The sequence below is a fragment of the Hippocampus bargibanti genome, linkage group LG02, assembly GCF_051943395.1.
Source record: "Hippocampus bargibanti isolate YZ-2025 linkage group LG02, ASM5194339v1, whole genome shotgun sequence".
In the NCBI taxonomy this organism is placed as follows: Eukaryota; Metazoa; Chordata; class Actinopteri; order Syngnathiformes; family Syngnathidae; genus Hippocampus; species Hippocampus bargibanti.
Window position 1 is genome coordinate 31,077,042 of NC_142735.1, and position 13,175 is coordinate 31,090,216.

Consider the following 13,175-nt stretch of genomic DNA (forward strand, 5'->3'; position numbering starts at 1 on the left):
CACGCAGCGCAAGGAAAGGGGCGGAACCGGTAGTAGACGTCGAACAAATACTCCGTCGTCTCCCAGACGCGTCCAAGTCGAACCGACACCAACTCCGAGTTTTCCAAAGAGCGAAAGTGAACTTTATTCCTCTTGCATTCCTGTCGTCCCGCCGGCGTCTTCCAAAGCGGGTGAGTGAGCCTTTGTTCACCTGCGCCGTTTCTGTGACGACACGGGCGTCTTTCTCGTTTCCGGTCTGAACCTTTTTGAAGGACAACTATTTCATTTCTATGTTTTGCCCTTTCGAACTCTTCTCGTAGCTCACGACGAGCAACTCGTAACTCGCGACGAGCAAACTGATCATTGCCCTTATTATCGGCCTCAGAGGTGCAACCAAGTAAAAAAATATTAATTCGGATTAATTTCACACTCCTATTGTTGTTTGTTAATGCCGAGCCATGTGTTATTATTATTATATTTACGATTTTCGTGGGTTAAAACGTCTACATCACGCCCATTGTTGCCGAATCGGCTTTAATTGGACTCTCCTGATATTGATTTGAGAGTCGTCAACAGGAAGTTGCGTTCGGTGCCTGAACGGGAGTGTCTTTTTTCATTTGTTTGCATTTAAAAGAAAGTAATTAGCTGGGTTTCTGAATGCATTCATTGTAAAAAGTTTAGGGAGATTTCATCTCACTCTGTGGTTTGTCTAAACAAAAAAAAAAACAACAAAAACGCAGCTCTTCAAGCAACATAATACACAAGTGCTGTGGCCATAAAGAAGAAGAGATATTAGAACCCAAATGTTTTAAGGATTTGATTCTGAAGGCAATTTCAGTCGACAGCAAGGGAGCAGTAATCCCAAAAAAGATGTGTGGATTGCTCTGCTTAACTCTTGCGTGTCAAAGTCATTTTTTTGCCGTGGGAAACAGCGCTTTGGCGATGCATTTGGGAGAATAAAGAGTCGAGATGGTCCTTCTTGTTCAGATCGTACAAGTAGGATATTTATTTGCCGGAGCGCAGAGAGCAACTGCATCTCTCTGCGTCGTACGAGAAGTCACTGACATATACATACTGGGTTTTATTGCTGTCAAACCACGTGATGTCGCTTTGTGGCTGGGTTGCCAGATCAGCTCAGTATTACAGCACTTCACAAAATGAGGATACAATATAACTTTCTTAACATCCAGTTTCCTTACCGGGGAGGGGCGTTATGAATTTGGTGAAGCCATTAGAATGTTTAATCCCCCCCCCACAAACACACACACACACATATTACATCTAGAGCAGTGGTCCCCAACCTTTTTTTGCGTCACGGACCGGTTTAATGTCAGACAATATTTTCACGGACTGGCAAATAAACACAACAAAATAAAATGATACGACAGGCATGGAAACAACATAATGTAACATCGTCTCTGCCCCGTAACGCTCTATGGTCACCATGGTAATGTTTAAACGTGCCTTCAAAATAAATGACACCACAAAAACAAGTACAAAGCGCATGAAAAATACAACTGAATCAGTTATTTATTATTTCTGTGCGGCCCGGTACCAAATGACCCAAGGACCGGTACCGGTCCGCAGCCCGGGGGTCGGGACCTCTGATCTAGAGTGCACAACAAATTAATGAATAACTAGTTATAAAGTTTGAATTACAGTGATACCTTGGCTTACGAACTTAATTGTTTCCCAGACAGTGTGGATGATGAAAAGTGTGTATCCCAAAAATTAATTTCCCATAGGAAACCATTAAAATGAGAATAATCCGTTCCCAGGTCCCATAAAACATAATTTTCTAAGCCTTAAAACGACACAAAATATGTCTTATTTTATGTATAATAAATGTTGTATGGTATTATAATGAAATAAATAAACTGTACTATATAATAAAGTCGTTTTATTTACCTTTGTGATGGTCGTTGATGGCTTGATGGAATGGAGTGGCCGGTTTCATCAGCATTAAACACTTGATGAGGAACATAGCCTTCTTTCACCATCTTGAGGAATGATCCCTTGTAGGTGCTTTCTCTGCGATAATTTTACCTCGTTCCTCATCAATTGTGTTCTGTTCAGCTGGGTTGATAGCTTTTTGCATCAAGTGTACAGATGGCTTGTGCGGGTTATTTGTGGAGCCTGATTGATGGGATATTTTAACATTGCAGTCTCCACTCTGCCTTTGAACTCTTCAAAGTTGGAACGAGTCCAAATTTCATAGTTTTCTATCCATTTTCCCACGCTCTCTCTGTCGTCTGCCTGTCTCTTTAATGTTTAATCCACCTCCCCACACTGCTGCGTTCTTGACCAATCACGTGGCTTTAACCGAAGACTTGGGCGGGGAATAGAGGACAAAAAAAACTAAGGTGCCATTTTCTTTTTGGACAAGACCTCACTCTCTCTCTGTCTGTAATCCCCCCCTCCACCCCATTGCTGCCTTCTTGACCAATCACGTGGCTTTAACCGAAGACTGGGGGCGGGGAATAGAGGACAAAAATGAGTCGGCTGCCATTTTCTTGTTAGGAGAACGGGCGACACATCACTCATTGAGGCGCTCCGTGTGTATCCCGAAAAATAGTTCATATGCCAAGGTAAAATTTTCATAAGTTTAACGTTCGTAAACTGAAAAGTTCATAAAGCCAAGGGGTTCGTACACCGAGGTATCACTGTAAAAACTAATGACTGTTATTGTGGTTTACATACAGCAATTAGAAATTTTGGTTAGGATTTCAGCAGGCATCGTGGAATTTTACAAGCGTGATTTCCTCCCACAGGCCGAATAAAATGATGTGGCGGGCCAGATCTGGCCTTGGCCCTGTGGCTTAACTCGTATGCCCCAAATGCACTCGGAAACAGAGTTACCACCAAGCTAGGCGTTGCTCCTTGTTGATTTGCAGTTTTTCGATGCACTTTCTTGAACAGGCGCTTTGGATCGATTGGTGCCGAGGCGGCGTCGTGAGTCGCGGCCGTCCAGAGAGTGCCATGGCGGCCTCGGGTCTGATCCAGGACGACGACGACAATGACCGCATCCGCCCCCACGTGGAAGTTAGCGTGACGACAACGGCGCCCTCCTCGCCCGATCGCCCCAACGGCAGCCCTGCCCGGCCCGCGTCCCCGCCCACGGCCGAGGCGGCGGACGGCAGGAGCAAGCGCACCAAACTGAGCGGTCTTCTCCAGCAGAACCAGCTGCTCCAAACCCTGAGCAGTGGCCTCAAACGCCACTGTGACTACGTCAAGATCTCGGTGCGTGAGGAGCGCGCCGACCGCCTCCCCAAGGAGTGGTGGAAGACGGGCGTGGCCTTCCTCTACGCCGTCTTTAACCTAGTCTTCACCACCGTGGTCATCACCGTCGTGCACGAGAGGGTGCCGGACAAGTCGGTGAACCCGCCGCTGCCCGACAAGTTCTTTGACTACGTGGGCCGCGTACCCTGGGCTTTCACTGTCACAGAGGTCAACGGGCTGATCCTGGTGGGATTGTGGCTGGTCCAGTGGCTGCTCCTCAAGCACAGGTGAGAAAGCGGGTGACCCTCTTCTCAAACTCCGCATTTCCTCCAATGGATACGGTTTTTCGTATTGGAGTAATCCATACAAAACACAAGTTTTCACCTGACATGATTTTAATAGCATGGTGCTATGCGCATGGCATGACAATGGACATTTTTTTCAACGGTGGACTGCTTTCCATTTTAAAAGCAATCCTTTTCAAATGACCAAATCTTGATTCGTTCCCACTGAGGGTCCAACTTTTTTTTTTCAAAGACCATTTCAGTTGTTTGAACGGATCAAATTCCAATAACCCAAGAATTCATCAGCCGATTCCAGTTGATAATAGAAATAGTATTACCGTATTTTCTGCACTAAAAGGGCACCGCATTATAAGGCGCACCTTCACTGAATGACATATTTTACAACTTTTTCCATATATACGGCGCACCGGATTATAAGGCCTTGATGAATAAGTAGGCTTGGAAGATGAAACCGAAGAATCTTGATGAACTCTGGGAGTCCTGCAACATTGCTTTCTTTGCCATTCCAGATGACTTCATCACTAAGTTAATTGAGTTATTGCCGAGACGTATGGATGCAGTCCTCCAAGCTCACGGGAGCCATACACAATATTAATTATTTTTCTAAGGCATTATGACTTTATGTTCTGACGTTATTGTGGCATATTTGTGTATTCAAAATGAAATATGTGCATAATTTCTACATTATTTTTATATGCGACAAGACTTTTGTCCAAGCAAAATCTGACCTTTCTGTCCTAATTAAATAATAAAACTCAATGAATGATACCAAACTTTATTTTGGTATAAGCATAATCTAGGGGTCTTTGCCTTTATATAAGCCATTTCTCATGCCAATAGATCAACTACAAGGCAAGTTATTACTTGTTGTTCCTACAACTTGGATAAGCGACAAGACTTTTGTCATATATGGAAAAAGTTTGAAAATACACCATTCGTTGGGCATGCGCCTTATACACCCGAAAATACGGTAAGCAAAAATTTATATTTTGATCCCTTTCACACTTAGAACATGAAAGGCCAAATGAAGAACTCAGCAAAGAAAAATTAGAAGAAATTGTCTTTTTCTTTTTGACGGGCACTTCTTCCTACGCTGCCACTTTAATTTCCTTCACATCAGAGCCATTGTGGGCCGGCGCTGCTTCTTCCTCATCGGAACCCTCTACATGTACCGCTGCATCACCATGTACATCACCACCCTGCCCGTGCCGGGCCAACACATGGTGTGCGCACCCAAGGTTCGCCAACACCCGCACACGCTCCCTTGCCGCCATCCCTTTGCGCTGACGCGTGTTGTCGTGCAAACCTACAGCTGTACGATGACTCGGCGGGGAAGATCTGGAGAATTGTGCGGCTCATCTCTGGAGGAGGTCCAACACGCACGCACTCACGGACATTCACACACAGATCAATTCAACGTGATTTGATACCATCATCGAAATCAGTATTGCATGTGTCGCTCAAATATAGTGATACCTCAGTTTACAAACCCCTTGGCTTACGAACATTACATTTATGAAATAATTACCATGGCATACGAACTATTTTTTGGGATACACACGGAGCTGCCACAATGAGTGATGTGTCATTGGCGAACGAGCCCGTTCACCTAACAAGAAAATGGCAGCCTACTGTTTTTGTCCTCTATTCCCCGCTACCAGTCTTCGGTTAAAGCCACGCGATTGGTCAAGAACGCAGCAGTGAGGGGAGGTGGTTTTATCATTAAAGTGACAGGCAGACGACAGAGAGAGAGAGTGAGAAAATGGAGAGAAAACAGTGAAATTTGGACTTGTTTCAACGTTGAAGAGTTCAAAGGTGGGGTGGAGACTGCATGTTTAAAATATCCCATCAATCAGGCTCCACGGATAACCCGCACAAGCCATTTGTACACTTGATGCAGAAAGCTATCAACCCAGCTAAACAGAACACAATTGATGAGGAACAAGGTAAAATTATCACAGAGAAAGCACCTACAAGGGATCATTCCTCAAGATGGTGAAAGAAAAAAGCTACGTTCCTCATCAAGTGTTTAATGCTGATGAAACCAGTCACTCCATTCCATCAAGCCATCAATGACCATCACAAAGGTAAATAAAACAACTTTATTATACAGTAGTTTACTTCTTTAATTATAATACCATAGCACATTTATTATACATAAAGTAAGGTATATTTTGTGTAGTTTTAAGGCTTAGAAAATTCAAAAGTAGAAAATTATGTTTTATGGGGACCCAGGAACGGATTATTCTCATTTTAATGGTTTCCTATGGGAAATAAATTTTTGGGATACACACTTTTCACCTTACACACTCTGTCTGGGAACCAATTAAGTTCGTAAGCCATGGTATTACTGTAGCGCTCTGTAGAACCCCTTCACAGAAACTTGAGCTGTGGCGGCTTATGGTTGCCAATTACCCAAGTTCTGCCAGAGAAACGGTTCTCGATTACATTTATTATTGTTTTACTTGACTTCCACTTGAAGTAGAGATAGTTGTGTGCCAATGAATTGTGAAATCGGAAGTAGTGATTGACAGAAAGTGAAACTAGCAGAGGCGCCTCTCCAATGTGCTACAACACCTGTATAGGCTTATCCCTGACCGGCTCTCACATGATGTGCGGCGACTTCCTGTACAGCGGCCACACGGTTATGCTGACCCTGTCCTACCTCTTCATCAAAGAGTGTGAGTTGCCAAAAGGCAGCTTCTGGCGTGGCCTCTGGCACCGGCATGATCTAACGTGAAACCTGCTACAGATTCTCCACGCTGGATGTGCTGGTACCAGTGGATCTGCTGGCTGCTTAGCGCCTCGGGCGTCCTCTGCATACTGGTGGCGCACGAGCACTACAGCATCGATGTCCTGGTGGGATACTATGTCACCACCAGGCTCTTCTGGTGGTACCACACCATGGCCAACACGCACGTAAGTCAGCACAGTGCTCTCCCACCCAAAACCGCACTCGGTCCATAAACGCGATTATGGAAAGAAGGCGCCGTTGGTCTTGTTATGACAATCCTGTTGCGGGCTATCTGCACGGCAGCCGGCGACGAGCTTCTGGTGGAAAGATTTGTCGGTGTAGCAGTTTCGGGTTGCCTTGACTGGAACGGTGTCAACATGAAGCTTCACGAAGCTTCATGCACGGCAGTCTGTGATACGCTCCTGGTTGAAAGATTTGTGGTGTAGCAGCTTTTGGGGTGCTTTGACGAACAGTGGCCAAATGAAGCTTCACAAAGCACTGAACCTTTCCGTCTGCTTCGTTTACTTGCACATGGTTGAAAGAGCTTGGCTGCCTTTCGTGGTCAGGCAGAGCAAGCGGTAAAATGTGCGTTAGGAAACGAGACTTTGACCGGAACAAGCCTGATTTTACAAATCGTTGAGGGTATGTCTTCCTCGCTTCCTGGCAGGCTCTCCGTCGGGCGCCCAACAACTTACTGTCCCGCACCTGGTGGAACCCAGTCTTCAACTTCCTGGAGCGAAATGTCCAGACGACCGTGCCCGTGGTCTTCTCTTGGCCACTGACGCTGCCGTCCTCCTGCCGACAGCGCTACCGCATGGTGGAGGGCGGGAGGGATGAGTGAGGCAGTGGCGGCGATTGCTCACACTAAAAACGCTCCTGACAGGTGAGGCGTCAGACAGACTTTCAAAGCTTGCACAGCTCAGCGCAACTTCCTCCTCGCTATTTTCCGCCGATGGTTTCGCGGCGACGTTTGTGCTGTGTCGGCTTGGTTCTTCACTGGTCTGGACTCCTGGCAAGTGGCCCCGTCCAATGTTTTTCTGTCCTTTACCGGACGCCAAACTTTGCCACGCCATCTGTCCATTTGTTTGCTTGCCCTCTTCAGCTACCCAAAGGTACATGTACAACCCAGAGCTCCTTGAGACACATTATGCAAAAAGCTATCAACCCAGCTAAACAGAACACAATTGATGAGGAACTTGGTAAAATTATTGCTGAGAAAGCACGGCAACTTCACTCGGATATCATCAAATGTATGTATATGTATGTACTTCTGGGTAGAGTGAACGCTGGCGCGAATGGCTGCCGCTGCTCACCCGAACAAGAAAAAATACTGTCACTGTCAAGTGTCCTTGAGAGTTTTGAAAGGTGCTTATAAATGAAATGTATTATTATTATTATTATTATTATTATTATTATTATTATTATTATAAAGGTGTTGTGACAGGAAAGACCAAGATTCAGTGTGGACGCGGTTGGACGTCAATAAAGCCGGGCACGCGTACATCAATAGCGATGTGTCTATCTTGGCTCCGAAATGCAATGCCGCTTCCGTCATTTGTGAAGGTACGCTTCTCCAGCCGGTCGCTTTATCTGCATCAAATGCTTGTTTGAGAGAAACATGACACTTTTTGCCTGCTTGCAAGAAGCAAAACATCAGCATCCCCCCACAAAAAAAAGCAAACTTTGTACAAAAACTAGCAGCCTCCACGCGAGACCACGGAGGCAGAGAGGCACAGGAGGGCGGCCTAGGACGCCACTGTGACCGGGAAGTCAGACCAGGACACGGTCACGCAGCACCGCAGGTCCAGCAGCTAAATCAGCAGGACGAGGACGGTGGCGACAAAGATGAAGGCCCGGCAGAAGACACACCAGGCCGCCACGCTGCTGCCCGGCCGCCACTGTGCTGGAGGCTATAGTCTTGAGAATCCACCTCACCTCCACAGCACTCGTGCAAGAAGTCTTTTTCTTTCTTTTGAAACTTTCCGGTCGGCATTTTTTTTGTTTTTTCGGATTACACCTTGCGGATAACGAGACGCCCTTCCAGCAGGGTGCGCTCGCGCAATCGAGCGGCGATCAAGCAGGAAGCGGAAGTGCACAGTCGAGAATTCTCTAGGAGCCTAGGCTAAAAACAAACACTTTTTTCGCTCACCGGCTTTTGGTTTGTGTGCGCCCAGAACGTGCCTGCCTTTGTGCCACACGCCTTGTTTCTGGTGGGTGGACCGGGGAACCCGTCGCTCGTCGAGGCGGACGGCGGCTGGGATGGCCGCTTGCCGGCTCCTGTCGATGCACCTTCGGAACTCCCGTGTGGAATAGCCGCTGGCTGTCTTCTCCCTGTATACGAAGCACATTGAGTGTGGGGGCTTCATACTTTATCCACACGCAACACGTTCCCATTTCAACTCGATTTTTCGTCACATTCGACAGGTGCGCTCTGCCTTTTCAGTTTACCTGAACGAAATCCGAGAATAACACACGGACGGACTGCCAGTGTTGGTTCACCTGCCAGACAGCAGTAGACGCCCACCTTGTTCGTACGCTGCAGTTCCGCCCCCGCTTTTTTAGACGAAGTGAATATATCACAGGACTGAAAAGAATATATGGCTATCTATTAGCTATCCCTTAGCTATCTGGCTGACTGTAAGCTGTTTAGCTGGCGAGCTGTTGCCTATGTGGCTATCTATTCGCTATTTATTTGCTATCCATTAGCTAGGTATTAGCTGTTGGCTATATGGCTATCTATTAGCTATTTATTTGCTGTCCATTAGCTAGCTAGCTGGATTTCTATCTATTTGAGTTACTTCGGGGTTGAGTGAACGCTGGCGTGTGTGGCTGCCGCTGCTCACCCACAGAATAACTTTATCCCGTGACTGTAAAGTGACCTTGAGAGTTCTGAAAGGCGCGTATAAATGAAATGTATTATTACTAATATACAGTGAAGGGAAAAGCCGAAAGGAAAAGAAGAAGATATATAATGGTCCAGCACCAAATAAACTGCAAAATTGCGCCCCTTGGTGGAAGATCGTTTCATTGATTTGCTTGTCACCGTATCGCTGGTGGAAATTAATGAACAAAGATCCGTCTTTGTAAGTCAAATATTTATCTGCTGTGGTGCGCTACTCAAGCTTGACTTGCTAGCTTCGACACCCTCCAAGTTGAAGTGGCGTTCCGCGCCCAACTTTCGTGACAGATGCAGGCGGGCATGCGATGATGGCTTTGAGTAAGGGTCCTCACAAGAACGCTGATGGGAAAATGAGCAAGTTGGAGAGGTGGTGAAGCCGCGTAAGAAACAGTCGCTTGAGCAGGCGGAAGCATGGCCGCGGCCAGGACGGCGGAGGCAGCAGCTCACTGACACGAAGACATGAGTCTCCGCCAGCCAAACTCCACACTCAACAGGTAACGTGGATGAGTGGCTTTGAACTAGACACGTTTGCACCAAGGTGAGGATGATGACATAATTTAGCGTCCTGACGATCTGAGCTACCTCCATCAGAGGTTCTCTATCACCATAGACCAATCGTGTTAAAGTCCAGGCCCGAGAGCCAAATCTGACCTGCCACAACATTTTTATTCAGCTCATGAAAGCAAGTCAAGCATGTCAAGTGCCATGATACGTGCTAAAGTCCAAACCAAAATTCCAAATTGTCCCACAAACCACAATAACAGTCATTATTTTTGAAAACTATTTCATTCATTTGTTGTGCGCCCTAATGTAACGTGGCGGGGATAAACATTCTCATGGCTTCCGCAAATTCATAACAGCCCTCGAGGGGAAACTGGAACTGTAATGTGACCCGCCGCAAAAACAATGACTGACACCCCTGCTGTCGACCATGGGTGTCAAACTATTTTTTAACTATTTTTATATATATATAAAGTAAAAAAAATAATGATTTATTGTGGTTTACATGGGCCAATTTGACATTCGGGTTTGGACTTGAGCAAGCATGGTGGCACTTGACATGGTTGATTTGCTTTCACAGGCCGAATAAAATGATGTGGCGGGCCAGATTTGGCCCCCAGGCCTTGACTTTGACACCTGTGCCGTAAACCAAAAACTTGATATGGAAAAAAAGACAAGAAGCGTGCTTGTTCGGGAATGGCCAAATAATCGGAGGGAGGATAGTGAAGGATGCATATAATAATAATAATAATAATAATGATAATAATAATAGTAGTAGTAGTAGTTAATGGGTTTATTTTGATCGTTCGTCCCTGATTCATTGCTTCTACGGGCGTTCATGGCAGAGGATGGTTAAATCAGGAAGCCTGGTGTTAAACAGAAAGTTGGTTTAATCTTGAAGAGAGCGGAGACATCGTGGGAGGTCAGCGAAGGAGGGAGCCAGAGAGGAGAGAGAGAAGAAGAACTGGGAGAGCATTTATATATGGTGCACAGGGTGTGACGCGGTAGGATGTGACGTAATGTAGATGCGACATCATGTAAGGGAAGGCAGGATATGATGTATCAGGAAGTCCAAAACGTAAACAAAGATTAGAAAGCGATGTTTAGAGATGTTTGTATAGCGAATTACCCCAACAGTAGTGGTAATAGTAATACAGTAAAGTCTCGTTATATCGATATCGGATATATCGATAGTCCTGGTTATATCGATACCATTTCTATGCACGCACGGAGAAAATTACATGCAAACAGGGTCGGATATATCGATAGTCCCGGTTATATCAATATTTTTTCGGACTCCCTTGAATATCGATATAACGAGACTTTACTGTAGTAGTAATTATAATTATAATAATACAGATAACATCCGACTTACGACCGGGTTCCGTTCTGACCAAACGGTCGTAAGTCAAAATGGTCGTAAGTCAAAATCCATTCAAAATGTTGAATGACTTGCAAACGATCTGATTCGGACACCATGGTGGCGGGCGGGCATGGGTCTTGGTCACCGGTGTTCGACCGGTTACCCTGCTCTCCGCGCCGACGTGCTTGACCTGCCACCTCGCCCCAAAGCAGAACGAACTGTCTCAAGCAGGCGGCGGCTCGCCGGCGCGTTCTTGCCGGCACGATGCCTTACACTGCTTTAAACCTGTAAGGCCCTTCCAGGTTTAAAGCGAGTAGCTTTCCTTTTCTCTGCTTTTTGGGGAGGACGTATAGCTTTCGAATTTTTACAAAGGCAACATTACTTGCGAGTCACTAATAAAGCCCCTTGTCCCTACACATCTTTGTCAGTATCTTATTTTGAAATGACAGTTAATGGTTTCCAGAGTGATCCTTCAGGATCAATTCGGTGATTGGCTCTGTTCTCTGAGAGTTTTGTCAAAAACAAACGTTTCACACTCAACGTCTTCTTCTTCTCTTTCCCTTTCTATTCGTTTCCCGTCTTCTTACGCTTTCAGCCCCTTGGCCGCCTGGTGAGTGGTCAGCCGGTCGCGCCTTCTCTCGCCCTTCGCCATACGGCGTCCTTTTTTGACGAACGTCCCTCATTCTAACCCATCTCCTTGCCACCACAGGCTCACTAGCGTTACTGTTGGGGACTCGGAACGTGAGCCGTCGGCCGGTCAGCGGCGGGACTCTCCGTGCGAGGACATCGGTGAGTGCGCTTGAATGTGGTTTCCGTCGTCCCTGCCGGGCGCTCAGCTTGACGGTGACGTTCTCCCTCCGCCAGGCGCCGGCACGGTCCAGAGATGCGTGGTGGTACAGAAGGACCAGCTGGGTTTTGGCTTCACAGTGTGCGGAGAGCGGCTCAAGCTGGTTCAGAATGTGCGAGCAGGTGCGTCCGACCCGTCCTATGTGATTTTCAGACGCCATTCCGGTCAGGCTTGTTGAATTTGTGCCCCAGGTTGGACGTTTGTACTTATTACAATACAATGCAATACATACAATACATGTTGATTTATATTGCACTTTAACCACAGCTGAAGCTGCAACAAAGCGCTTATCATGTACAGCTATCATATACAGGAAATGAAGCAGTGACAAAGATAAAAGAAAGCACCAGGGAGTGAAACCAATATCAACTCTGAATCATGCTGAGTCAAATGCCGAAGAGTACAAGTGAGTTTTGAGATCGGTTTTAAAGGACAACTGACACCTGCGGAGAAGTTGCATCCATAATTTGTAAAATCACTTCAAATGACTTTTACTGAGCGCATTTTGCAAAGATTCCACCGCATATAGCTAGATTTTACGTTTTAAGACTCGCACTGAATATTCATGAAGTCTTGTTTTCGAGTTGATGACGATGCCCTAAGTGACGTCACATTCGGAACGCCCCTGACCGAGAAAGCGACACACAATGCATTTTGGGTCCTTTTTTTCGTCTGAAAACACCATGGTGATCGCGAAATTAGAAGGAAAACTACATAAATAAGGCGATGGTGAATCGTTTTTTTGTCGCAGCCAATTGCGGTAGCATTTTAGGGGCGCTACATTGGAGTCCAGATGGCTGGAATTGATACAGAAGGACTTCTTTAATCGATTGCAAACATTTATGCTTTCCTCTTCAGAACTATTTGAATCATATTCATAACTGGATGAGTAACAAGAAAGCATCTTCTCCGAACCTGAACTCTCTGAAGCCATTGTTTTGATTCTGGAGCAAGGCAGTGAGTGACCAATAGTGACATCACGAACAAGGGGGCGGGACTTTCTGAATCTGCCCAGTTTCAAGCTCATTTTGTGGCAGTTTTGGGACACTTTAAGTCATTTTTATTGGTGTTTTGCTTTTGACGGAAAATATCAGCCTGCGTGTTTTGGGTATTTTAGATGCTATAAAACGTTTTTCTGATGTCAGCTAGGAAACAAAAAAATGGTGTCGGTTATCCTTTAAAGATGGGCAGCGAGGGGCCTTGCCGAATGTTCAGTGGCAGGTCATTCCAGAGAATGGGACCAGCAACGGAAAAGGCTTGATCCCCTCTGAGCCTCCGATTAGTTTTTGGCACATCTAATAATGTCTGGTCAGCAGACCTGAGGTGTC

The 13,175-nt window shown here is 46.1% G+C and overlaps 2 protein-coding genes across 5 annotated transcripts in view; both read left to right on the forward strand.

The window, feature by feature from the left end:
* On the forward strand, positions 1–9,241 carry LOC148902428 (phosphatidylcholine:ceramide cholinephosphotransferase 2-like). The gene is made up of 7 exons (XM_088990962.1): positions 1–170; positions 2,899–3,485; positions 4,624–4,741; positions 4,816–4,873; positions 6,089–6,184; positions 6,256–6,422; positions 6,905–9,241. Exons 2-7 carry the CDS (start codon positions 2,959–2,961, stop codon positions 7,076–7,078), a joined length of 1,140 nt encoding a protein of 379 aa, XP_088847088.1. The 5' UTR covers positions 1–170; positions 2,899–2,958; the 3' UTR covers positions 7,079–9,241.
* arhgef11 (Rho guanine nucleotide exchange factor 11) overlaps positions 8,522–13,175 on the forward strand; it is a 21,145-nt gene continuing 16,491 nt past the window's right edge. For 2 of the 4 annotated variants that reach the window (XM_088990956.1, XM_088990960.1), the window contains exons 1-5: positions 8,522–8,661; positions 9,425–9,630; positions 11,596–11,610; positions 11,710–11,789; positions 11,865–11,969. In XM_088990956.1, the coding sequence (XP_088847082.1) occupies positions 9,596–9,630; positions 11,596–11,610; positions 11,710–11,789; positions 11,865–11,969 (235 nt within the window). In that variant the 5' untranslated portion in view covers positions 8,522–8,661; positions 9,425–9,595. The remainder of the gene's footprint in view (positions 8,662–9,424; positions 9,631–11,595; positions 11,611–11,709; positions 11,790–11,864; positions 11,970–13,175) is intronic. The other 2 variants (XM_088990957.1, XM_088990959.1) reach the window with 2 other exon arrangements.